At 36.8% G+C, this 26,488-nt stretch overlaps 2 protein-coding genes across 3 annotated transcripts; one reads left to right on the forward strand and one right to left on the reverse strand.

Annotated features, from left to right (window-relative positions):
- Positions 1 to 1,857: 1,857 nt before the first annotated feature.
- On the reverse strand, positions 1,858 to 9,560 carry LOC145783354 (uncharacterized). The gene is made up of 5 exons (XM_082595205.1): positions 6,551 to 9,560; positions 5,988 to 6,073; positions 4,336 to 5,191; positions 3,055 to 3,143; positions 1,858 to 2,175 (listed from the first exon to the last, which is right to left on the reverse strand). The coding sequence occupies exons 1-5, from the start codon at positions 9,370 to 9,372 to the stop codon at positions 2,066 to 2,068; spliced, it is 3,963 nt and encodes a 1,320-aa protein (XP_082451331.1). The 5' UTR covers positions 9,373 to 9,560; the 3' UTR covers positions 1,858 to 2,065.
- A 5,213-nt stretch (positions 9,561 to 14,773) lies between these two features.
- LOC145783474 (orexin/Hypocretin receptor type 1-like) lies at positions 14,774 to 26,459 on the forward strand. 2 transcript variants are annotated; one of them, XM_082595359.1, is made up of 10 exons: positions 14,774 to 15,306; positions 17,517 to 17,695; positions 18,586 to 18,841; positions 19,307 to 19,422; positions 19,914 to 20,075; positions 20,753 to 20,813; positions 23,075 to 23,220; positions 23,827 to 23,933; positions 24,976 to 25,094; positions 25,374 to 26,459. In XM_082595359.1, exons 1-10 carry the CDS (start codon positions 15,057 to 15,059, stop codon positions 25,535 to 25,537), a joined length of 1,560 nt encoding a protein of 519 aa, XP_082451485.1. In that variant the 5' UTR covers positions 14,774 to 15,056; the 3' UTR covers positions 25,538 to 26,459. The 2 variants fall into 2 exon arrangements, with proteins under 2 accessions (XP_082451485.1, XP_082451486.1); XM_082595360.1 differs by having other exon boundaries at positions 23,093 to 23,220.
- Positions 26,460 to 26,488: the final 29 nt, after the last annotated feature.

Here is a 26,488-nt window from a genome sequence, read left to right on the forward strand (position 1 = left end):
CAGTTCTTGTTAAACCAGTGGCCCCCACACTATTAGATATTATTATTATATAGGTTTTACTGTATATATTTTATTATTATTCTCACTATTGGATAGTCATTTCGATGGCGTGGGTTCGATTCCCACCGCTGCCACCATGTTAGCAAAAGGGGAGAGAGAGAACATATATAACGTGTCAACTGTACTAGGTGTAACTAAAGAATAATAATAATGTTATGGTTTTATTTATTGTCGCTCTACAACAGCTAAGGTCTTTTAGCGACATAGGCAATGGCCTGTATCAGGTTTACGATGTTATCACATTATTACCCGACTCATTCTCACTGCGCTATGCAGGATAGAACACAATCGGTACCGTTTTTAAAGTCTTTGGTTTGACCCGACCTGGAATCGAGCTCAAATCTACCAGCACCAGAGCCGAAGGCGAAACCACTCGGCCACTGAGCTGGTGTAACTAAAGAATGAATACTCAGAACACAGAACAAAAACACGACGCCTACCAATCATGACGTCACACAACTTTCGTTGGTGCTTCAGGTTCGATCAACAGACTCGTTTCAAAAATCTGTAGATTATTTTAAATAAATCCGTTTCAATGGCTCAGTTGGTTAAACGCCTGACTTTATGAACGAAGAAACTTCAAGATCAAGCGGCGCTGGTTCGGCTCTTGGGATGTGCGCTTGACGGCTTGAGCAACACATTTCAAGACAGCTTTCCATTCAACGGCAATCACGTGAATCGAATAATTCAGACAACGCTTCAACAGCAAGCGTAATCTTCAATCTCGGTGACCAGGCCTGCGTCAGTTGCATCCAGTTATGAAATGCAACGTTACTCTGTGTATTGTTGCTTGTTAGCCACTACAGTGCTACAAATTTTTCTATTGAATAAGTAATTTTCTGGAATTGAAGGATACCATGTAAAATAGAAGCTATTTTTGATTAAAAAAAGCTGCCTAAATAATGACGACATTGCAGCGGAAATGTAGCTTTTTGGACTGTTCAATATAGTAAACGACTGATCACAAACCCATTGGTGGTTTGCTCCCCGCCGTCGCCACTGTGTTATGACGTCTTGTGCACGAAAGCCGTCAATTTAGGGAACGTTCAAATATTACGTAACGCCTTCGAGGGGGAGGGGGGTTTATGCAAAGCGTTACGTTAGCGTCACATCGGGGGGGAGGGGGTTCAAACAAAACGTTACGTAACGCTTTCGAGTACGGAATGGTAGTTTTTTGTGGTGAATTTGTAGTGAAAAAGCGTTACATGGGGGAGGGGGGGATTGAAAAAAGCGTTACGTTGGCGTTACATGGGGGGGAGGGGGGAGTCAAAAATTCGGAAAAAAAGCGTTACGTAACATTTGAACGTTCCCTCAGAGTATCTGTATGATTGCAAAATTAACAAGCACATATCTACTCTACATTCAACTCAGTTGTCGAATAGGTGAGTTGACTTCTCTGCCCCTCGCATTATTGAAACTTCTACAAAATCTGGCTTCAATTAGAGGAATATGATAAAATGCAAAGTGTGTTTCTTCTTATAGAAACATATTATGATGCCCCACCAACAATACTTTTGAATCCGCTTTGTTGAGATAGAATACAAATTCAAAACGTAAACGCAGCAAAATTGAAGAAGTACCATTATTATTAGTTTGAAAGAACTTTTCCCCAGTGACGATAAGTGCCCTTCAGCCTAGATTAAATTAAAAATTCCAAGTAGCCTACACGGAAGAAAATAACTGAGTCATCAGTACAAAAACATAATGGCTTCGAATGCTAGTACCCTACAACAAAAAAAGTTTTACCAGTAAACTGTGAGTAACCTGCTATTCAAAGTGCACAAGCAGTATGTTTGTTTTTTTATTTCAACAACAAGCGATAAATTCTGTCAAAAAAAAGTAAATTTCAACAACTAATAAATTATTGTTATTTCATCACATCAGCACAATTTCAGCAGAAAAAAATATGTAGGCTACAAGAAAATGGTAAAACTAACACAACACAGTAAAAATTAAGACAAGTCAAAATAGAACAACAACAAAAGAAAACTCTTGTATTCAAACATCAAGTGTTGTGGGGATGTAAAGGATTCACTTTCCTTCGACGAGACAAACCCACTCTGCGAGGGCCACCACAGGTCTTGAGAGGAGAAATTCGGTAAAGTTTATCTAGATCTGCAAATAGAATCCACATGACTCTGAAGGCGATGGGTGTTTAAACTGAGGGTCACAAAAACATTTGAAAAATCTTTGTTGGCTACATGTTTTGAGGTTCGCAAATTGGTAGGTCGGTTTTAAATCTTTATCCTCGCGCCTCTGATTGGTTATTTCGGGTGATTTCGCACGCTTGTAGAGACTTTTGACGCAGGGCCGGTTACCGAGATTGGCAGAGTGAAGTTTTCCGATTGTTGAAGTGTTGTTGCCGGGAAATTATTCCCTCCACTTGGTGCCGCTGAATACAGAGCAGTCCTGAAATGCGTGCTCAAGCGCACACCTCAAGAGCTGAACTATAGCTCCGCGTGATCTTCTCCGCGTGAGCTTGTCGAAGTGTTGTCTTTAAATTTTGTGACGCTGAATGGCACTACTTGGACCAAAGTAATTGCCAATGTTTAGTCGGAAATTTTACTGTTTCATTGCCAACTCTCAAGATTGTCAATTAGCGAATAGTGTTCCTATATTTAAAAGAAAACTGTAACTTAGGTACACCAGGTTAAGAGTTTATGAATTTAGTCATGAAAGAATGAAAATAATGATCACTTCATGAATATCGCAGAATTCTACGATACTGTTTATTTGTAGGCCTATATTGCAACTTTGATGAACTCAATAACTTCACACATCAACCACAATCTCAATGTGTGGTTTTGTTGCGTGAAGTTTCCGTTAAGCCGACAGATATAGGTTCGAAGCCCAGGCTGGTTAGCCTTTTGCATAGTTTCCAAAGTGCTTCTTTGCTGCGCATCGCTGAGATACAATACCAGTAAACGCTGTCATTGATACTTGTTACAGCGCTAAGGCTACTTAACATTGAATGCTTTATGAGAGTGTACTTACGGCGACTTTGAACGGAAATCGAATGCCTGAGATATGGGTTGGACCGCAGAGGCCTTCGAGTCATATAGCAATCGTCATAGTTCATTAAACTGAAACACAAAAAATATTGTAATTGTGTACGGTAAATGCAGTAAGTAATGACACTCGACAGCGCTGCCTTCAGAAGCAAGTGGACAATATGCTGTACAATCAATTGGTTATATCAGTAGAACTCGGTTAATCCGGATTCGATTTGACCGGCGATTCCATCCGGATTAGGCGAAGATCCGGATTAACCGATGACGGTTCTATCAAACCTGACTCATTTGTACTTCCAGTTTCATCCGGATTAGGCGAAGATCCGGATTAACCGAATCCGGATTAACCGAGTTCTACTGTATATTGTAGGCTACAGTGGAGCAGTGCTCTTTTAACCTTTTTTCTTGTGGTATACACTTTGAATAATTTTTCAAAAACTTTGTATACCCTACAAATGGAAATGTTCATGGAGGCTTAGAAAAGATTTACTAAAATGAAAACAAGCAGAAGGTGGTACGTTAAGTTATAAAAAATGCTTATTTTTTCAGTTAACTTATTGAGGGGCACACTCAAAACTCTTTCTTTATAATCCACTGGTGACAGTGCATAATCTATTACATTAATGAAATAATATTATGAGAAACCCGGAAGTAATCTGTATGTACATCCTTTCTCAGTTGTATACCCCAATCGTGATCTGGTGTACACTTGGGTATACCCGCTTGCAGGGTTTTTTTAAGGTTTGGTTTGGGTGACCGCTAAGTAGTTTTAAGAGACCGCAAGTGTTTCATTTAAACACCAAAAAATAGCCATATTTGCTTAAGCCATAGCGAGAAACAACCATTACTTTTCTACTGCAGTTGCAAGTCCAAATTTTGAGAAACCGCTTGGAGAAATTTGGGGGACCGTTTCGGTCCCCCAAAACACCTTAAAAAAGCACTGCCCGCTTGGACTCTGGCATTGTAAAGTATAGACAAGTGTTGTTCAAACTTTTTATACGTCACGGTGGAACCTATTATAGCTTGCACTAAATACTTTTAGAAGTTTTGATCACAAAACGTTTGAAAACACAAACGAGAAAAACTGCTAGCAACTTAATCTTTATCTAAATTAACCACAAGTAGCATCAATTTTCACTAAATTTATATGAAGATTTTAATACTAGTCTATTCACATAATTTGGCAGGTAGCCTACGGTCTGGTACCAAAAACGAGTCAGTTAAACGCTTGGGATGAGTAGTAAGTATGCACTCTTTTTCATACCCATCATCTTTAGGAGTTCTTTGAAACTCCTCATCACTATCATTTTCGTCTTCCCCTTCTTCTTCGTGTGATATAACAGGCAGTTTGTTGAAAGTATCAGAATAAAGTTTTTCTTCAAGATTGCATGAAACTAATTTATTGCAATTGGGAACTTGTTGATCTAAAATAGTTGGATGAATGGCAACCTTTGGAGAAATTTTTGTCATCTCTGGAACGCTTGGAATTGGATCCATGCTAAGGTTGCAATTAAGGCGTTTTCGAAGGGGTGACAAACTTGGATTTTCAATAGCACCAAATGCTTCACAAAACGACACCTTGCCATTTCTATTCTTCAGATCTGAATATTTACAAGTTTTGTCGGAAAACTTTGAGCCGTAAAAGTTCAAGTCATTGTCATCCAGGGTTACAGAGTGAGTTTCCTCAATCTTTTCGTCTGAAATTATTTCTTCACTAGATGTTTCGCTATTTTCAGCACAACTTTCGTCGGTGCAACCACCTCGCACAAGTTCTTGCGTTTGTTCTCTTTGTGTATGCATTTCTTTTATAGCAGCATTTCGGACCTCAGCAGCACAGAGTTCTTCCAATGTTGAGGCATCACTTGGAACGGATGCATGTTTGAAGTTAACACTTTCAAAAGACTGTTCAGACGTAGAAACTGTCTGTTTGTTGACAGATCCGCTTATTTCAGATATCTGGGATGATAGTTGATTTAAATCTTCCACTTTATCAGCATTATCAAACGTCTTCTCAACGTCACATTCATCAGTATTCAATGACTCAACTTCTTGTGGTGACGTAAATAATGGACTTAGCAAATCATCGAAGTCTTTACTGTCCTCTTCAGGTGCCACGGATTCTAAAAAAAGAAAAATTCGATTCCACTTGGTTGAGATTTTTGCTTATGTATTTTTGTATACGTTCAAATTCTCTCTGTGTACCTGAAGACAACAACATTTTAAGCGTCTAGCAAATTTTCTTTCTTGTCAGTTGCGTGCGCAAACTACAATAAACGCCATTGGAGCTTTGGTGTAATTAGGCTGAAGGAAACAGATAATCAAAAACTGCATTACTAATTTCAGTATTTGTGCAATACCGTGTCAACTTCTACTTCGATAACTAAGTGGATATATGCCTGGCTTTGCGATCAAAGAAACGACAAAATGAAGCATTGAGCAATGGTGTCTCAATTCTTCTCAGGCGTGTTTAACCAACACATTTTAGACAGCTCTCCATTCAAACACACCATTTAATGGAATAATTTGAAGGCACAAGCAAAAACTTCACACTTTCTAGGCTACTTAGATGCCTAGGCCAATGGCCAGCGTCAGTGAAGTTCAAAGAATCTCTTAGTACTACTGTCCAAAATAGCAATGATTATGCTTCAAAAACATTCAAACATAGGATAAAGATTACCGCAATCAACAAATAACACATCTAAGTTGAAGCATAGTCTAAGCGAGCTTAACACCAGATGAATAAAATATCATCACGAAATTTTCACTTCACATAAAAAATAATTTACCGCAGTGACCTATGACTAGACATAAGTCAATAATAATAACCTATAGTAGAAATGCCTAAGGTTTTCTTGTCTTGGTAGCCAGTATAAATATTGAAAACGTTTGATGAGCAATGCTAATGTTGTGTATCACCTTCTTCATGAAAAGAATCTCCTTTCCAAGCCCAAGGTTTCCAATCAAGAATTCGATGTACTTCTTTCTTTTCAGTCTGTGGACATCTGAGAATTCAAACATAACAATTATTCAGCATTAAATATAATTCAATAATTACAAAAATTAAGAGCTTTACTGCATGGAAGAGTTTATCCATTGACGAAATAACCTTCTTTGAAAATTTAATCTTGTGGGTGTCACATGTTCAGAAAAGTTTCAAACAAATTGATGCAAATCCAGTCACAAAGGTCAAAATTTTATTTCTTCTAAATACTGTCTGCAAACTGTTTCCACTTAATTCTGCCCAATGGTCTTTAAAAATTCTGCTTGACTTGACATACTAGGTGTTCAACGATAATTTCTCATTTCTAGATCCGGGTATATTTGCGCTGCAATATACTAAAGTGGAAGGGTACAACTGTAAAAAAATAACGGCTCATACCAGCGCAATACACCCCCAAAAGAATAAATTAAATGAACAGTATTTTAATCTAAACAAAACAACCACTAATAACATTTTAATCTTTGCATATTCTACTCACCTCATCACTAATTGACCAGAGGATGTGTTGAGTAAAGCAGTCGGAATCAAGACCTTGCCGCCTTGCATGGCTGTTTTGTTGTCGTGCATCAAATTGCTTATAGCTGATTCTTTAGGCGGTGATACCAAAACTTTCACTTTGTCGCAATCCTCAACAAACTGTTCAATCTGAGGTGAAACTATCTTGTAAAGTTTGTCAGCAAAAAATGAATCATCTAACGTATCACTTTTAAGGCTGTTGTGAAACTCTGCAGAATTTGAGTGTGGCAATTCATCCGAAGTATGAAAAGAGTAATTTGTCTCACCATCAGGCACAACAGCATCTTTCTCAATTTTAGAAAAAAGTTCTTCTCCCGAAAAGCAACTGCAGTTGAGCATATCATCATCAAGGCACTGAATAGTTCCACAAGCATGTAAAAGTTCATTTTGAGGTTCAGGAAAAGCAGTCCCTGCTATTTTTCGTAATGGAACAGCAGTATCATTGACAAATTTTAACCATGACTCATTGTTTGAGACAGAGACACAACCCAACAAGTCTGTTTTTGTTACAGAAGATAAAGTATCTGCCTTGACTGGTTTGGGTATGTTTTCAAGAATTGAAGATATATTTTCAGGAGTGTTAGAATTAGCACCAATGTTATTTACATGTGTTTGTGTTGTGTGTGTGTTTTCAGATACTGTTGGAGACAGTTGATGTACATGAAGGTTAATTTTATTGCTTGAATCATTTTGACAATCCTGATCGACTGGACTGCTGCCAGCGTTGCTTGAAAACTTATGGGAAAAATCTGCATCTTGAGTTTCCATTGGAGGTGTTAGGCACAATTTCTTTTCTGGTGATAGAAAAACTGCTGAAAACTTTGGATGGATATCATCAGATTCTTTAAAGATATTTTTTCCTTGTTGAGATAAAATTTCATTTCTGCTGCTTTCCAATACATTATTTGCTTCTTGTAGGCTTACTTGAGGAGCAACAGCCACGTCAGCTGCAAGAGCAAATTGATTTTCTACATAGTTTGGGTTTAACATTGCACATTTCTCTTCTTGGAAAAAGCTCTTAGTAAGTCCATGTTCTGGCGCAAGGGATGGCAGTAATTCTTTTTTTGGAACATCTAAAATTGATTCTGCAAGTTCTTGTTTTGCATCGTTTTCGATTGGACTACTGCACAATGGAGTAAATGTAGTGCAATAAGCAGCAACAGTAGATTCTTTAACATTAAACTGGTTATTAGAGACAGAGCAGGAACTTGGATTTTCTATGTTCTTAGGCAAAATCAAATCAGTTAAAGAAGAACTGAAATCTATTGTATTTAAGTCATTCCTCTTGTGTAGATCTAACTGCAGATCTCCATCACTTGAATTGAGTTGAGAATTAACTGACTCAATATCTGCCTCATGGTTGTGCATATTCAACAACAATTCTAAAGAACTTTGAGTGGAAATTTGTTCCTGTTGGTCTTGGGTTTCAAACAATGTGGTGCTTTCATTACATTCATCTACACATTCATTTACTTTTTCTCTTTTAGATGTAATTTTAGATATATCAACGTCTACTAATGTTTCTTCGCTCATGGTGGATACCTGTGCAGTCAATAAATTTTGTGGCACGTCAACGGGTTCTTTGCAATCTTCAAGTGAAAAAACAAGCTTCTTTTCAGTATCTAACAAACAATATTCATCTGACAAAGTAAACCTTAAACATGGTTTTGATTCAGAATTGTCTGGTGAAAACAAAGCTGCCTGGTCATGTGGTAGACCAATATGTTCTTGAGAAGATTTTGAAACGTCTTTGTCACAGAATGAAGTAGGCATCTCACTATAATTTAAGGTTTTTTCAATAAGAGTATGCTGCTGGAAACAAGATTCTTTTTCTTCCATAGCTTTGAATCCATTTGGATCAGATGATGAAAGGTCACAAAATTCAATTTGATTTTCAACAACTACATGCTTGTTGTCAGGCATTGCACTGAAAATTTGTACATTAGGCTCATTTGTTAAGACTTTGATGGAACTTGCTCCAGGCTGTTTATTATCATAAAAACAGCTTCGGGAATCTGAAGTTTGAGAACTACTTGAGTTTACAAGCAGTGAATGATTAAAATTTAAAAAAATTTCTGAACTTTTGCAAAAAGCTTGTTCAACAGTTGCAAACTTTTGGCTAGGTGTTAATAGGTCTGCTTGTGGTTTAACATCTTTGAGTAAAGTACTGTTGCTTGGCATGGAAGCAGTTGGTGCAAAAAGTGAATCACTGCAACTTTCAGAACTCTTTAAAGACATGAGTTCATTCGATGCAGCAATCGAACACGATTGTTCTGCATGAAAAGTTTCATGTAGCTTGTCCTTTTTGTTGTCAAGCAAATTCTTTTGTTGACCATCAAAGGATAAAAATGATTTACCACATGGTAGTTTATCAAAATATGTAATGTTTTCACATTTTTGTGCAATGGATTCAATAGAATCAGGTAACAGTTGTAGTTCAAGTTTGAAAGAAGATCCTGGTATGGGCTCTGTGAAACTTAAAAATGTTGAGAAAACTGTCGTAGGATAACTCGATGAAAGCATATGATTAACAGCATATTTGTCTAGCCTTGCTGGTTGTGACAGGACCGGTTTTACTTCATAGTTTTGTTGCATAGACTGATTATGCATTGCAAGAATTGGACTAGGAAGAGCATCAAATGTAACTTTTTGTAAAATTATTTCCATCAGTTTTGTGACAATTAAATAGTCATTAGTCGAGATTCCATCCAACATAGAGATACTGCCGGTATTTTGTAAATTTTCACTTTCAATAACACAAGATACCAGCTTTCTTCTTTCCATGTTTAATTTTTTTGATGTTGGTTTTAAAGATTTCAATTGTTGTGATTTTTGACTACTGTTGAAACCGCAACAAGAAGAACTGGTTTTGTCACAGGCATTGCAAAGAATCTCTTCAATAATATCAACACAAAGATGAGCAGTAAAGCCATAATCTCTTTCTTTGCAACCTACCAGTAACTTGCTTTCAAATACCACTGAGTCTACAGTTTCATTCACTAACTGTAATATGTCATTGTCAGCTGATGTTTCATTCATACAAATATCTTTGTATCTCAACATGATACTAGACTGAATATAGGCTGCAAAACGTAATATGCAGAAACAGTTCAAGCTAAACCATTCTACTACTTAGCCTAAAAGTTGAAACAACAGCAAATGGAATGATCTAAAATTCGTCTGCCACTGTCTCTATGACGTCATCAATATAGAGCAGAGTTTCCAACTATACATTTAGCTCAATCGTTTTTATTTCTGACCATCACAGCTGCAGCAATACACTTCAACATAACATTTCATTTCACCCCCAAAGACCAAAGCAATATTGTCATGACAGCAGCGGTTTTTAAGGTACAGTAGTAGAAGCGACAGAAATAAACTTAAAAACCCTGAATACGGAAATTAGAGACTAAGTTATTAAAACATCGGCTTAGCCTATATTGCATGTCATCCCTAATGAAAATTTTCACAAATATTTCATAAAGGCATATTAAAGCGAAGAATAACATCACACAGCTTTATGGAACATTGACTTTATTGGTAGGCAGAGGTGTGATTGTAGGTAAAAATTGTTGCAGGAGATTCTGATTCATCTTGATGAGTTTGGCAAAGATATCGTAGGCTACAGAAGTTCAGTGCAAGATTTATTTTTTAAACGTCACAAAATCTACTTGAATATGTGATGATGCACTCTCGGGTTCTGCCAGGTGGAAAAAAACAACAGATCTTATTTTTTCTGAAATTTTTCAAAATTCCTGAGAAAGATCAGCAAATTCATGCAGCAAGCGGTTGGTTTGGTTGGTTTTGAATCTTTATCTTCGGACTGACAAAGCCTTGATTGGTTATGCCTGGTAGTTTCGCATACTTGTAGAGACTCTTGACGCAGGGCCGGTTACCGAAATTTGCAGAGTGAAGTTTTCCGATTATTGAAGTGTTCTGCCGAAAAATTATTCCATTAACTAGGTGCCGTTGAATGGAGAGCAGTCCTGAAATGCGCTGTTCAAGCACACACCCCGAGAGTGGAACCGGCGCGGCGTGATCTTGATCAGCGCGTAACCACTGAGCTAACGGGGCAAATTAGTACGATTTCCTGACAGGCACCTATGAAACACGAAAAATTTCATTATGTTATTTTTTTCATGTTTTAAAATAAAATACTGTCACAATTTGTGATATTGCTAAGTGAGATATGTTTTGTGTTACAGTCCCATTAGCTCAGTGGTTACGTACTCGATTTAAAATCATGCGGCGCTGGTTCGACTCTCGGGGTGTGCGCTTGAGCAACGCACTTCAGGACTGCTCTCTGCTTAGTGGCACCTCGTGGATAAATAATTTCCCCGCAACAACATTTGAACAATCGGAAACTTCACCCTGCCAATGTTGGTAACGGCCCCTGCGTCAGGAGTTTCTATAAATATGCGAAACTACCAGGAATAACCTATCAAAGGCTTTGTCAGTGCGAAGATAAAGATTCAAAACCAAACCAATGGTGAATTCTTTACCAAAGTTTTTATAGGTTAGCATGCAACACCAACTCGGTCTAGATTTGAACTTGTGCAGAAACGAAATATTATGCGACTGCCATAAAATCAGTCTCGTCGTCGTTTGTATGAAGCAGAAAGTTTGTGGCCAGCCGAATGGAAGGACTTGGAGACAACTTTTCGTCAGATCGTCAAGTGTGCGGAGGATACACTTAATGAAATTCCTGAAGGTTCAGTTCAGTCAGTTGTTTTTTATTTCTGACCATCATATCAAAAACAATACACGTCAACATAGCAAAGGTCGAGAAAAAGTATTGGCTTCGATTGGCTTCCTTGCCTTCCAGTCTACTTAATATAAATCTTCAAACTTCCGATGTAAGCCTGGGTGCGACAAAAAATGTTCGGTTTGTCAACATAAATCAGCACTCTCATATGCTGTATCCAATAGAAAGGTTTGTTTTTGTAATGATTTAATAACTCTGTTTTCCATATGATTGTAATCGTGAGAATTATCATCATCCGTGAGTTTCATTGGACTATTGCAGCGCAATCGATTGTGGGCTATCTGATACGGCATGCGATGAGTTTGAAGATGCGATTGAATTTATTTCTTTTTTGTGAAGGTGTTTTTAGCCATCATATAGCGTGACCTTGACAGGAAATGAAACACGTAATCGTGCATCGATCAGATCAAATATTGTTTATGATGCGAGGATATGCACACTGCACTACATGCTGCATTCCAGCCATTGATCTTTTTGTGGAAATCGCTAAGATTAGTTAAGCTAAGTTAACAAGGATTAGTTAAGCCCGGCTGGTAAACTTTACAAATGTTTGCTGATGTTACAAATGCTAAAATGACGTAGGCCTACAGTTTTTTAAAAGAATTAGACAAAAGTTTCCTGCTGACAATTGATTACACTAAAGATTCTAAGCAGTTGAAAAATCCGTTCTTAAGCACATTATCGTGCCCACATGCCACGCTTGAATTGTCTTAGAATGATAATTAAATCTAAGCTAATTTGCTTCTGGTGGCATGTCGCTTGATTTTGAAACAAGGTTGCTTTTGAACTATGTAGGATAAACATCAAGTCTGTGACAAAAAAAAAGAAGTGAGAAACGACAACTAACTGATAGCGTAGTTAAAACATCTGCTCTTAGCGATTCGATAAGAAAACATACTTCATTTTATTAAAAAGCTTTATTCGTACCTTATCATCAATGTTTATATTACCTAATACTAACTTATATCACCATTTTAAGCGGTTGACAGTTTTTGACTACCAGTACTCAAAAATGTCATGATAAAGGAGAAAAAAAAATTCTTAAAGCTAATGTTCTTAGCCTACCTTGATTTATATCAACCAACAGTGTAATCCAGTAGCCTAATATATTATGTTGCAGAAATTAAATTTCAAGTAGCCTGCATTGACTTCGTAGTTTTAAATTAAAAAAGGTTACGTCTCAAAGCCACTAACCTCAACAAAAGAAGAAACAAGACTTAACCAATGGAAACAACAATTCGAAAATGACCCATCATGCACTGAAATGAAGGTCCCACCAGCAGAGTCCCTCCCCCCAGGAGCTATCGCTCCTTGGGCAAAGTGGAAAACATTAAATCGACTCCGAACTGGTGTTGGACGCACTAAGTCTGCAATGGTGGAGTGGGGCTACGACACGGGCCCAATTGCATGTATCTGTTGCACCGAGCCCCAAACAGCGGACCACCTTCTTGTTTGCCCTCGGCTTACCACCCCGTCGACTGCATAGCCGAGTGGTGAGAACACTGGAACGGCAATCGAAAGGGCGCCGGTTCGACACCGCTCAAGAGCATGCGGCTGTGTCTGTGACAGGACACTTAAAGGCATGCCTGAAGGTGCACACGAAGATTGGCTTCCTTGCCTTCCCGTCCACTTAATCTAAATCTTCTACCACCGGGTGTAAGCCTGGATACGACAAACAAACCATCCCGTGCAATAGGTGGGACCTGTCAGTGTATAACTCCGTTGCGGAAGAATGTGTCAATCTGTGGTGTGTCAACGAACTTTAGAAGACTCGATAGAAGAAGAAGAAAAAAGGTTACATTTTTTATGAAGATATTTATTAGCTGTTGTTATCATCAGCATTTAAGTCACATTTACTTGTCAGTGTGAAATTTTTTCGTAGATTTGACTTTAAGTTGATATCACAAAAAGGATATTAACAAAGCTGTAGCCAGTAAACAAATAACAAAACTCAGAAAACTGTGCAAAAAGCAAATCCCACAAAAGAAGATCGTTTCGCTGTAGAGTTGGCTTGTTTTCAATAAAATTACAGCCAGAAAATCGTAGGTTGATGAGACAGGAAATGTGAACTTTACAAATCCTATTCAAGGCGACAAGCTTTACCTCCTAAATTTGAATCACTGTCTAGAATGTTTTTGCTGTGGTCGGTGTTCAGACGGAGAAGAAAGATGTTAGTATAAATTGAAAGAAATCCACTTAAAAATGCCACAAGTGAAAATCTTATAGGTAGCTACCGTATGCATAGGCTATCTGTTTGTATCCATATGTCCATAAGTGCATTAATACCTCTTAACATTTTACGGCATCAATAAAACAAAATGTGTAAATATATATAATATTATTTTTTTCCATTCTAATATTGTAGAGTTTAGAAACTTTAAGAGTTCAAAAATTCGGCAAAAAGACCCAGTTTTCTTTATTCTTAGTTCAGTTTTGAGTTCAGAGCTCTTATTTACTATTACTTATTGCCATAAGTTATAAAAGTCCATATTCAGCTAGCACACATACCTAACATAATTTATTAATTTGTCTTACTCTTGACATGTAACATTATAGCAGCCAAGTCTGATGAATGTTGGTTGAATGCTAATGGCAATAAGCTGACCACTTAGCTCTACTGCAGAATGATAAGAACATAGAGAAAGAAGTGAGGACATTTTTGTAGTTTAATCTATTTTAAGACACTGAAGATAAAAGAACTGACATAACTTCTTGAGTAAAACCATCTATAGATGAATGTAAGCAAAATGGCAGTCTCACTGTTGCCAGAAAGGCAGTCTGTGTTAAATATTACTTAAGGTCGAAAGTAAAGGCAGAAAACAACAATTTTTACCCAGGCTAGATGATTGTTCAGGTTTACAAAAACAAAAAGGTTTATGTTTTTGATGTCTTGGCATGGCAGCTCGTTTGGGACAAATTGTAGAAAGAGCCACTTTTACAGCAAAATGTGCTGGCAAAATACCAATAACGAAATAGGTGATTGAAGCATATTCTTTTGCTATTGGCTAATGGGTTTGCACACAATCCTTTTTTTGAGCTTCTTCCTTTCGGCAAAAGATACATTTTTACCTAATGTTTTGTTAATATTTTTCTTTTCTTTGTGGTAGTAGGCTATCTTGTTTTTTTAAAGGAGTTTCGTTTTGAGGACAGAAAATTTCACCGATGCCGGATCAGATTCCTCTTTCAAAACGTCTGTTGGATTTTTCACAAACACTTTCGTAAATGTTTAATCTGTTATTTTCTTTCTTTATTAGAATTCATAAGCTTTTTCCATTACATTCAAATCTCTGTTTCATCACAAATCAGATTGTAACGAAAAAATAGCTTGATCATTTGTCACAAAACTGACTTTTGCAAGCGCAGCGTATTGTGAAAACTGTCACGGCAATGAAGCTATTCCTCCTCTGGGAGCTTATAAATTGTCAAGACGTTGCAATAATTCTCATTATAACTTGACGCAGCCTGGCCATTGCATGTCGAACGCACTGATGGATAGATAAAAACACGCCCATGAATGTAATGGATCCGCAGTTTTTTGAACAATTGCACAAGAGACAAAACGCCAGTTTACATTGTTTTAATGCATAATTTAGTAGAAATGCTGTACCAATGGCAATTTGTTGATTGGGTATAGCCTACTCTTGAACTGCAGATAGGAATTTTTTTAGGATAAAAGATTTAAAATTTTGGTTTTATTCAAAGCATGACAGACATGACAGTTTTTAACCCCACCCTTAACATGAAGTCGAAACTTCTGTTTAAATACAATGATACTGAATTTGAGAATTCTGAATGGCTTGGTATTGAGTCGATAGAAAATAGCACTGAATACGGGGAGGAAGAATTTATATTCGACGTATGGGAGCATTATTTAAAACCCGGACCTAAAGAATGGATCATTATGTCGCTTTACTTGGTCGTCTTTGTCATTTCGTTGGTCGGGAACAGCTTAAGTAAGTCGATGTTGCTTGTTTGTTTTTTAGCATGGTGGATAATTGGCCTCGTTTCAGTGCTAACGATTGAATGCTTTAATCTGGTCTTAAATTTTTCAAGTAAAATGTTTTTAGGCTATGCAAAAATCATATATATATAGCCTGGTAATATAAATTACTTTGTATTCTCATTCTAACCTTATTGAAATAAAATCTTTGTATATGAATAAGCTTACAAAACATGATCATATAATTGAAAAGGATTTTTAACTAGGCCTATGTCGTTCATTAATTCGAAATTAAATTATTTTGAATTACAAGACATGTAACTGTGTCGCTTTATCTAGCAGCATAGTGAGTTCGACGCCTGTTTTGAAATGTCTTTCTTTTTGTTTTTATATTTTTATATCATCCATGTGTTGTATATTTTAATGACTTTAAAAGGTGATTGAGGGAAGTGCAAACAAATGTATACAATTTTAGGTCTATAATTCTTTACAAAGAATGGAAAACCAGAATTATTTTATTGTCATTAAGTTTTTGAGCTATGATATATCAAAAGCACATTCAAAATATTGATTATTTCCTGTTTTGAGTTGGATGACAATTTAGACCGCAGTTGGCATGACTTAGACTACATTAACGATCCCTCTTTGAAAAAAAATACTAGAAATGCTGATAAGATTTCTTCAAATCGTTTGAAAGTAAAAATATAGGAAAAACAACAATATTTGTACAAATGCAATCTATGACTCAAACTTCACTTGAAGTTAAGTGGAAGTTTAACAATGTTATGTTTCTTTTTATTCATAATTATTGGAACGTCACATTAACACTAGATAGCTCAACTCTTAATCTAAGTTACATTGAACGGTTTTATTTGGTTTGGTAAAAAGTGCCAGTTTATAAGTTTCAAAGAAGATCAATACAAAAGCATTGCATGAAAGAAAATCATGCAACTCGCATTTGAATTCATTCCTTTTCCTATCCACTGTAGGCCTACTTGCCATCAAACTAGCCTAACACCTGACCAATAATACAACTGCAATTAAACGTTATCACGTTAAAAAGGTCAGTGTGTGAAACGTTTTGACAATTTGCACATAAATGCTTCCTCATTGCACTGTATGTGACTATGACATGCGACTACGACATCTTTAACATTGAAATGTGTGACCACTAGCGTAGCGGATATACTCAATAAGCATGACTGAGTGACACAAATTTAGCTAAATCTTTTGATCTTAAACCACATTGGAATCATCCCGATGTCTTACGATTGACAAGAAACCCATTTGGGAACTGCAACTAGACTAATAATCTGGAAATTTAATCCCCAGAGGAAATGTACAAAGATACGATTTAATTCGGTCTGTAATACTTGGCTGAGTTGGATTTTAAATTGATCTTGATTAATAAAAAATGATGAAACGGGTTTTGTGGATTTGATGAAAAAAATCAATAAACAAACAACAAACCACAAAATTAGCATCTTGATATTGATAAGCATGTCGTCTGCAATTTCTGCCGTGAAATTAACTTTGGCTTGAGTCATACGTGTTGGAACCAGTGGCGTGGTGTGACCATTTTTTCGGGTGTTTAGTGTCCACTTTTTTTTATTAAACTTTAGGCATTTAGTCTACTTGCATTCAAAAACAAAAAATGGTGAAGCTGACAAGGTTGAACATCACCCAGGTCTTTTTTAAATACAAATGCACTAAAGTTTGCTGCAAACGCGGAACACCTAAAACATGGCCACGCTGCCCCAGTCATTGGTGGTACCACAGCATATTTTACAATGCAAATCAAACATCTGAACAAGTCTTCATCTAAATGCTTAATATTTTACGTACAACATACAGTCTTCTGGTAAAACCGACAACGTGATCTTAACAAAATCTCCCTAGGATACTCTTACTAGCACGCTGCTGAGCAATGAGCATTATCACAACTCTGTTGACTTTTTAACGACATTTTTGAATGTGGACAAGACTTTCTTGCCTTTCCGTCCACTAAATCCACATCTTCAACAATTACAGTAGCCTAAGCTAAATTTTGGATGCCACAAGGCTTTTAAAGTTAACCAACTTTAGTGTTTTAACTTGTGGTTTCACTACAATTAGATTATAGAACACATCACATTACAATGAGAAACAGGCACATTTCGATAAATACAGGATAATTTTCACATTATTTTTACAATGCTAACAAGAATACGTTTACTTTCACAGTAGTGATTTACATTTTGAAGAGGAAAAACTTTCAAACCACAGTTTATTACTTCATGCTGAATTTGGCTGTTGCCGATATTCTTGTGACTCTGATAGCTCTACCGCCAACTTTAGTTGTGGACATTTTTGAATCCTGGATGTTTGGACATTTCATGTGCAAGCTCGCAATATACCTTCAGGTTTGAATTAAGCTACATGTGTTTGAATAGCCGACATTTCAACATTTTCAACTCGATGGGGTAGACTCGTAGACCTAATTTAATGGTAAGGTAAACTTGGCCTATTGTTCCAGAGGCTCATTTGTTTAATTGTTTCTGCGTCACCTATAATTCAGTAGCGCTTTACCTGCGGGAAGGCGCCTTCTCAAAGGTAGAGCCAGTAGCCTATTGTTTCACTGTTACTTTCAATCACTTCAGTTTTTTATTAATGCCATTCCGATGGCTGAGATCTTTTGGTGTTGATATTGTTTGGTGTTTGTAAAGAACTATTTTTAATCCTTCAAAAAGAAAAAACAAATCAGCTTCAAAAAGTTGTGCATTGAAGGAAGTTTTAGAAAAGGATAGGGAGACTTACAATACAAGTTTCCCAAATTTGAATGTCTCCTTTAAGCAATCTTAAGGGACGATCCACCTATATCTATATCAAAAAAAATAAAAGGACTTAAAAATTTATTCTACGAATGCCTTTGATTGTTTATACAGTTAGCCAAAATTTGTAGTGAACTGATATAGCCTAGAGTAGAACTCGCCTATCGAAACACCTGAAAAAATGTTTAAAAAGGTGTTACCATAGCCAAATGTCACAGTAGCCAAATTCCACTGTGAATGGTGATGTTATGAAACGAATGTTGACCTTCTTCAACCTCCAAAATGTATGCTTTTGCATGACATGTCAATGATGTGCATTAGGCCTAATCCACTCTTGTATAGGCTACTAGACTCATGTGCAGTCCATGCCTGCCACCATCAGCCTTATAAATATTCTTCCGCCCCTTTTTTTGTCCTTGTGCATGTTTTTACTTGCTTTTTCAAGCTTTTCAATCAGACTTATTTGCATAATATGTTTACAGATGGTCGTCTCTTCGGTTTCAACTCTTTCGCTCGGCGCAATTGCTGTCAATCGTTGGTTTGTGGTTTGTCATCCACTGAAGGCCTCGGCTGCACATAGCACGACTAAGACAGCAGTGGCATGCATAGCTGCTATCTGGGTGTTCAGCTTAAGCACATTAAGTCCTGTCGCTGTCGTGAGTCACCTTTCATACGACTATGACATTGCTATGATTCCAGAACTCAAAAATCTCCAATCGTGCACCGAAGAATGGACAAGTACGTGAAAGCTGTTAGATTAGTAGCCTATATTTGTAAAGTACACCTCGATAGCTCAGTGGAATAAGACTCAACCACATTTCAATAGCAAACGGAAACTTTACTCTGGGTTAGTGGTTCAAAGCCTCTTCAAGTGTATGCGAAACTGCCGTGTTTAAGTTTCTAAAGAGGCTTTTTTTGAACCAAAGATGAAGATTACACATTCCACTTGCATAGAGTAACTTTTTTCTAATCGACAATTAACTTTCGATGTTTTCCCGTCGGTAAGCTAACGATTTGACACTTGTGAAAAAATGTTGCCATTTTTATATGATCTTTAATCAGGGATTTGATGTGTCTCTGATAACTTTTCTTCTCTATAGATTACCCTCCTCATGTCCGCCCTCCTTCGTTTTTTGTTTGATTTTGATTTTTTATAGGTTACCCACGTTACATATCTTAATTTCTTACTGCTGCACATCACAGGTTCGACAAAGAAGTCCGCTTTCCATGTATATTTTTTCTTGATATGTTACGCAATTCCTTTGGTTGTCCTGGCTGTGGCATATATAAGGGTGTTTCAAGAGCTGAGAAGGGTTAAGGTAATTGTTCATTATACACACAACACGGTCAGTTGTAATTTATGAATTTTAACAAGCAAAAAAAAATCTGCAACAAAGATTTTCTACCAAGGCAAAATATGACCGTCCAGTTGATAGTAACTATTCTGTAATGTAGCCTAGGCCACTGTGTAGCTTATCTGTAGGCTATATACAGTATGTAAAATTTACTTAGGCTAAATGTTTAAGTAGAATGTAACTTTTTAAGAAGGTTTGTGCACTACATGTATAATTTAAATACTGAGCTTTAAACACTTTAAACATTAAAAAAATTCAGTTGATTAATTACGGTACTTTTTCTAGTTGTGGATGTTTGAGGCTTCACAAGAGCCAGCTGATTGAAGGCACCTTAACCTGTGGCTGAGTTGCTTAAAAACAATGAGCTGCTCCCGTGTGCTAATCTATCGACTAAGTAAGGTTAACCAACTGACACAACATGAGAAATTTCTCAAACATCCACACGATCTTTGCAGATTCCAGGTTTCAACCAGCGAAAGCATGCTAAATATGTGGGGAAAGTTTGCAGCTGTTCAAACGGAAGAAAAGCAAGAGAAGTATTTGTACCTCTCAAGCCAGTGACCTCTAATGAGATTCAGTCGATGACTAATTCTCCCACAACTCCCAATCATCTTCAAGTGAGTTTCAAAGATAAAAGTTTACACTTCAATCGGTCACTTAAAAGTTTTTAGATTTGATTACTTTAAACAACGTATTAAATCTTAAAGTGTTACAAACTTTTAAGTTACGTATTCGTAAGAAATTAATTTTCTTTTTCTTTTTTTTTAAACCACATTTTTGGTATGAAGATCCCGGCCACTTCATTCATAAGTAAAAAGGAACAAATAAGATCTGACTTTACGTGATAAAGACTTTTAAAATCTCGGCAATACAGAGTATTGCTCTCACAATTCACTAATTATTTCAAATAATAATAATTAACTGCTATGGATATGCTTGTGTACCCGTGTGTTTGCATTGTCGTGGCAGGATAGGCTACGTGAAGTAAGGGAACTCCAACCTCAAAACGTTTATATCTTTAGACTTAAACTGTTGTGTCCCAATTAGAAGGCGTCTGACATGTACCTTCGTTTTCTATGTGACCTCGTTAGTTATATTTTCCATGCACCGTTCATAAAAAGATTTATGAAGTTCTACATTGTTCAAAAGCTAAAAACGCAAAACTAAGCTAAAAGACAAATAGTTAAGAATTAGCTTATCAATTTAAAAAAAAAATTATTTCGAAAATGAAAGAACTTCTAGAAATAACTATCTTTACAACTAAGGTCTAGCACAATGGATTCATGTCTTTTAGGTGAACTTGTGGGATAACAACGAAAGTTTATTGGAATCGGAAAGTCCAAACTACATTGGAGGTAGCCAATATTTTTCTTTAGTTAAAATTACGAACAGTTAAAGACAATTAGGCTAATATGTACTGTACAATATGTCTAAATTGACAGCAACAATCAAAACTCCACAAAAGTAGATTTGCATTTGATCAAATGTAAATTCGTATTTGGTTTCATAAAAAATGCTACGTTTTCTTTCAAAAGTTGATGTAGGCTTATGCAAATATCAATAAGTCCTGGCGGTGGCGGCTGGTGAGTCCCAGAAATGGAGGTGCTGCGGCCGGGCTTCGCTCAACCGCGTGTCTGCCAAAGGCAAATAGCCTACAACAGCGGGGGGGGGGGGGGGTCTCCTTCAGAAAATTACATTTGATTTGGTGCATTCTGAGCATATTTTAGCTCTAAATTGTGATACAAGTTTAAGGTAAAACTTGGCTTATAGGTTTTGCAAATGTGTAATATTTTGAAGGGGACAATCAACAAACATATGTGAATAACACGTTCTTAATGATAAAAGAGAAAATGCTTGTTTTTTTTTGTTACCTACTCGACAAAAAATTCTCCCGTGGCCTATGTCACTTTACATTTTGGATGTAGATACGTTGCTTGTTGCATGACATTAAATTTAAGTAGTTTTTTCCACGGATGGGAAGTAGCCTACAGTAGTACCTAGTACCTATCATAAGGAAGTACCTATCATAAAAAGTATCAGTTTTTCTAGTGCCTCCGTATTTGCGTTCTTCGTTAAGTGAAACTACCCTAATACTAATCAGCGAAAATGTAAACTACTAATTGGTTTATTGCGTAATATTTAACAATGCCTAATTTCACAACGTAAAGGTTGATTCACACTGGTGTCGCTATTGCGTCGTAAACTACTTTTGACGTCACCACGAAGCCAGACACAGTGCATCGACTTTTCACTCTGTGCCTTTTTCCTTTTTTTCTCGTTCTGCCCGATGTGCTGTCCAGAAGACAGCACATCGCTTGCAATTCGTTTGTGCAGACAATTCAAGAAGACACGCGGCTCTACGAGGTCACGTTCGATGCCTCTACGACAGTGTTTCTTAACCGGGGGTGCTAGCACCCCCTGGGGGTGCTGGAATAGACTGTAGGGGGTGCTAAATGCATGCAGTATAATATCAAAAAATGCCATTTTACTTTTCTGCATTTTTTCGTCTTTCTGCCAGTATCAGCAGTTGTCATATGAATGATTGCTGTTTCGAAGTAGCCTACATGATTTGCTGTTATTGTAGCCATCTCCCAGTCAAGTACTGTAGGCTACGCAACTTGATCCTGAGTAGTTTGTGCGAACTTACCTGGTGGGTGCGTACTTGCAGTTTTGTATTCACCTACAGAACTTTACCATGCGTGTTTACCAGCGTGGCTACTGCATGCCTGAATTGTGCGTATTAAAGCACACAAATTTTGGTATATTATAGGACCCGTGTATCCCTGAAGAGTAGTTTTGAAAAACGAACAAAATGATGAATTTGTACATCGCTTTCCTTCGCCAAAGTTTAATGGCGGCGCCAAAATTTTGACAAGCTTTTTCCTCGCTGGCGGTATATTTTGTAGTGAAGTTTCTTATCGTCTAACAAACTGTGCTGTTGTTTTAAGAGAGTTGATTCACTTACATATGGTTGTAATTGAATTTCTGTTGGTGAATGAAAGTCAAATACCAAATCCTGAATCAACTTCGTTAAAACAAAAGCACAGTTTGTTAGACAACAAGAGTCTTCGTTACAAAATATATCGCCAGCGATCTGCAATGTAAAAATTTCGGCCTCTACAAAACTTTTGTCCGGCACTGTAATTGTCGTATGCGATAGTTAGGGGTGCTAGACTGTTCAGGCCTGTTTACAGGGGTGCTAAAGTCAGAAAAGGTTAAGAAACGCTGCTCTACGACGTTATGCTCATGTGCTGTTTCAAAACAGCACATATTTCCTAGCACGCAGAGTTTCCAAGTATAATTTACACTTATAACAGTCAGCAATTCTGTGAACAGAGAACATAAAATACATTTTGGGCAGAATAAACGCTAAGATATTTGAGAAAGTTTTTGTGAAAACTTTTATGGGAGTGCTGCAGCACCGCAGCACACACTAGCGTGCCGCCCCTGAGTCCTGGTCCAACATGGTTTTTAAAGAATATTTTGTTATTGATATCCTTTTGTAGTCTAACTGAATAGTCAATTGTGATTTTTTTTTGGCTAAACGATTTGCAGGAAACAAATGTTTGGGACCACATACAAAAAGCATAATATTTTTTTTTGTGATGGCCTAAAGGAAAACAACGTGTCCTAGATGAAAATCTTGAAGAGAACACCCAAACAAACAACAGTTTCTCAAAAAGAGTGCGAAAAAGTTTATCACGATTGTCCTTTCAAAAGTCAGATAGCAGTGGAAGTATTTGCCACAAATGTTCTTCAATGGTAAGTACGGTAATTTATTGTTTTTAAGAAAAAAACACTTTTGTTGATTGGAACGTATAGTGCCGTTTGTCAACTAAAGATTTAAGTTGTTCTGAAACACAAAAAGCACCAAAAAGCGTCATATTCAAGATGTATAGCCTGGACGTTCACAACTTCACATCCTTCGAATATTCATCAATTGCTCAAGCTTCTCTGTGTTCAAAACAAACTCTTTAAAACTTTTCTGAAAATATTAATTTTAACTCAAAATGTTTGTTTCAACTTTTTATTTCATTTCGAGCTTTCTTTTATAGAACAAAGTTGGTTTCGTTTTGACTGAAAAAAAAACTTTTCCAACAACTTGTCCTTTTCACATAATAAAACTTTAAGCAGTGTAAGTAATTTTAATCCAAGGGCATAAAAATATTAACATACTTTGCAGTCTACTGTGTTCCGCAAACGCAGCTTGCCATGAGTAGCCTATAAGCAGGCCGACTTGTGATGCACAGAAGGTCTACCGTGACTTTAACTTATATGTCAGGAACGTATTTTTCATAATTTGTTTTCATTGTAACTTCTAGAATTACTTTACTATCTTACTTTTTCTCATGCTCTTAATTATTGTAGATACTTCTGCTTCGGTCAAGACGACGAAGCGCCACAATGCAAGTGACTCTTATCGTTGTCTTTGGAATCTGCTACGCTCCAAACATGATTTTAGATTTGATGCGGATGTAAGTTAGCTGCACGAGTAAACATATTTGTCTTGACAAATAACTGCAGACAGTGGCACAATATGTAACTCCAAAATATAAGTACTGAACCCATTTCGGTGAAATGGAAATTGCGCTGATCTTCCAATCACGCGATTCTGGTTCCATTCTAGGCTAAAATAAGACGCAAAAGTTAAAACGCTCAATCAAACTGTTGAAAAGCGATTAATACAGTATATTGTGTCGCCTGGCAAAGACAGTAGGCCTAAAAAAGACGTTATAAAGTAATTTATAGAAAAATTCATTCAGACAGTTACCAGAAGTTGGCAAAATCTGAAACTTTCTGCATAATGTGACAGATCAGGCCGTATCTCCAGGTCGCCATAGTTGATACTACTTTCCCCGAAACAGAGTTGTGTTGAAGTGGATGTAAAAAGAAAATTCTACCTAATTTCGTTTCACAGTCAGTAACTTAGTTAGAGGTGGTCTGAACGTGATTTTATTACTTGAGACCGCTTTTACACAGCAAGTTGTAAATAAAATGAATAAGAATTCTACATAATCATCGTAAGGCGCCACTGGAATCTAATGCATCACCATGACCAGGCCGATTGTTGGATCAACTTCTCTTCAGTGCTCAAACCGAGATAGCCAATCAAGTTTTTGCAGGAAGAATATGAATGAAGCATCTTCAACATGATGATATTTTAATTTTATTGATAGTTTATCTTCATCATGCACTGTTAGTTGGCTACAAGTGCTTCATGTTGCAATGGTTAGTGCGTCCGCCTCTGAATCGGTAGGCATGGGTTCGATGTCCTGTCGGGTCATACTAAAGACTAAAAGTGGTAGGCCTACTGAATTTTATTCCTGCTTCCTGCTTGGCAGTTAGCAATGGAATGGATTCGGCTAACAATGTACTCAGATGTGCCTCTAAGCGGCTGCATTGACACTGTCTGCCTTGTAAAGCGCTGAGAAACAATAGCATGCATTATTAACATTATTATTTTAACAATTTATTCACCAAAATGCATGACGATGTGTCTCTAAATGCCATACTTAGGGTATTTGGATACTTCAATGACGGTCACCGAGAGTCGACATTCTTCATCCATGCCATTGGTCACCTGATTATGTACCTCAACAGCGCCCTCAATCCGATCATTTACAATACGTTTAGCGGTAAGCCTGCTTGCGCTCCTTCATCTTTTCCATTGACTGATTGCACAGGCAATTTTGCATTTCAAGATTTTTTTATTAAACAACACAGTATTTCTGCATCTTCAACTGTTCATATCAACCAACTCATCCTTTTTTTGCTTAGATTATGCATTTTGTCAAGTTTTTTTTTTTTTTTTTTTGTGAAGACGCAGTACAATTGAAAAATGCATTTTCATAGACCTTCAATAAAGTTGTTCTTAGCGCATTGACGATCTAACATTATCTGCATGATATTTTCAGTTCAATTTCGGAAGGAATTTCGAAAGACCTTCAGCTGCTTTTTCGGTTTTACTTTGAAACGAGGTTCATCGGCTATCACTTCTACATTCATGTTGTCCAAATCAAATCAGTCTCGTTGTGAAGCAACTAGGAGAAGAGAAGGGACCTCGGAGTGCGCATTCTGAAGTGGAATCCTTTTTTCTACTTTTTCTAAAATTTATTTCGTCATAAACTGATAGTTTTTAAAATCATTTAAATTGTTCGTGTAACTTTTGCTGTGATGTCCTTGTTATGCGTTGCGTTTAATTATTGTATTATCTCTGCTTGTATGCAGCTGGGCTTGATTTTTTTAAACCAAAAACAGAACTTGCAATTTTTTTCGAAGCTTGCAAACCCAAAATTTGTATTGTGCAGCCATGCATATCTCTCGCAATTATTGCTGAGTGCAAACACGACGTAAAACCTTTTTATTGCATCAAATCGGGAATCCCTTTGTCAAATTTGTTACGTCCTTTCATTGCAGCACGATAGGCTACAAATTTTAGAAAGTAAACTGCATGTAAAAATATATTTTCCCCTTGGCAGTTTGTTAAGGCTGTATTCTGACATGTTCAGGCAAATTTACAGTGAGGAAATGAAATATAGCCTACCAAAAACGCAGAGTATCGACAGCATTCATTCAAACTCGTCCTGGCTTTTCTAAAATAGTCTTGCAGGCTGCAGCCCACTGATTGGAAACTATGCCCTAAGGAGGCTACAAAATACACATGGTCAATATTTTTAAGAAACAAAGGAAAACATCTGTCAAGGTAATTTTAGTCTTTAGCATTGGCGTAGGAGCCAGAGGTGCAGAAGGTGCAACAGTACCTCTAAGCCAAGTCGAAAATTTGGCAAAATGTAATTAAAATTTGCGCAAAAACTTTGAACATGTTACAAAAATTTTATTAAGACTGAACTTATTTTTGATTTTTTACCCAAACAGTCAAAATTATATTTTTATGTTGAAGTTAATGCATGAAAAATAAAAAAATAAATCCACCAAAATTGAGCATAATGTTGAGAGAGTTAAGAAATAAATGTGTAATTTGTTGAGAGTTTAAAAAATTTGCGCAGAACATATCCAGATGTTTACAAAG

The sequence above is a fragment of the Aplidium turbinatum genome, chromosome 14 (genome assembly GCF_918807975.1).
Source record: "Aplidium turbinatum chromosome 14, kaAplTurb1.1, whole genome shotgun sequence".
NCBI lineage: Eukaryota > Metazoa > Chordata > Ascidiacea > Aplousobranchia > Polyclinidae > Aplidium > Aplidium turbinatum.

Coding starts and splice junctions, on each gene's coding strand:
- LOC145783354 (XM_082595205.1), bottom strand. CDS start 9,372: ATGGAAAGAAGAAAGCTGGTATCTTGTGTTATTGAAAGTGAAAATTTA. Junction 5,192..5,987: donor AGATTCTTTTCATGAAGAAG/GTGATACACAAC, acceptor TTCTTTTTTTAG/AATCCGTGGCACCTGAAGAG. Junction 3,144..4,335: donor AGAACTCCTAAAGATGATGG/GTATGAAAAAGA, acceptor TTTGTGTTTCAG/TTTAATGAACTATGACGATT.
- LOC145783474 (XM_082595359.1), top strand. CDS start 15,057: ATGACAGACATGACAGTTTTTAACCCCACCCTTAACATGAAGTCGAAA. Junction 20,814..23,074: donor AAGTCCAAACTACATTGGAG/GTAGCCAATATT, acceptor GATGGCCTAAAG/GAAAACAACGTGTCCTAGAT. Junction 23,934..24,975: donor ATTTTAGATTTGATGCGGAT/GTAAGTTAGCTG, acceptor TGCCATACTTAG/GGTATTTGGATACTTCAATG.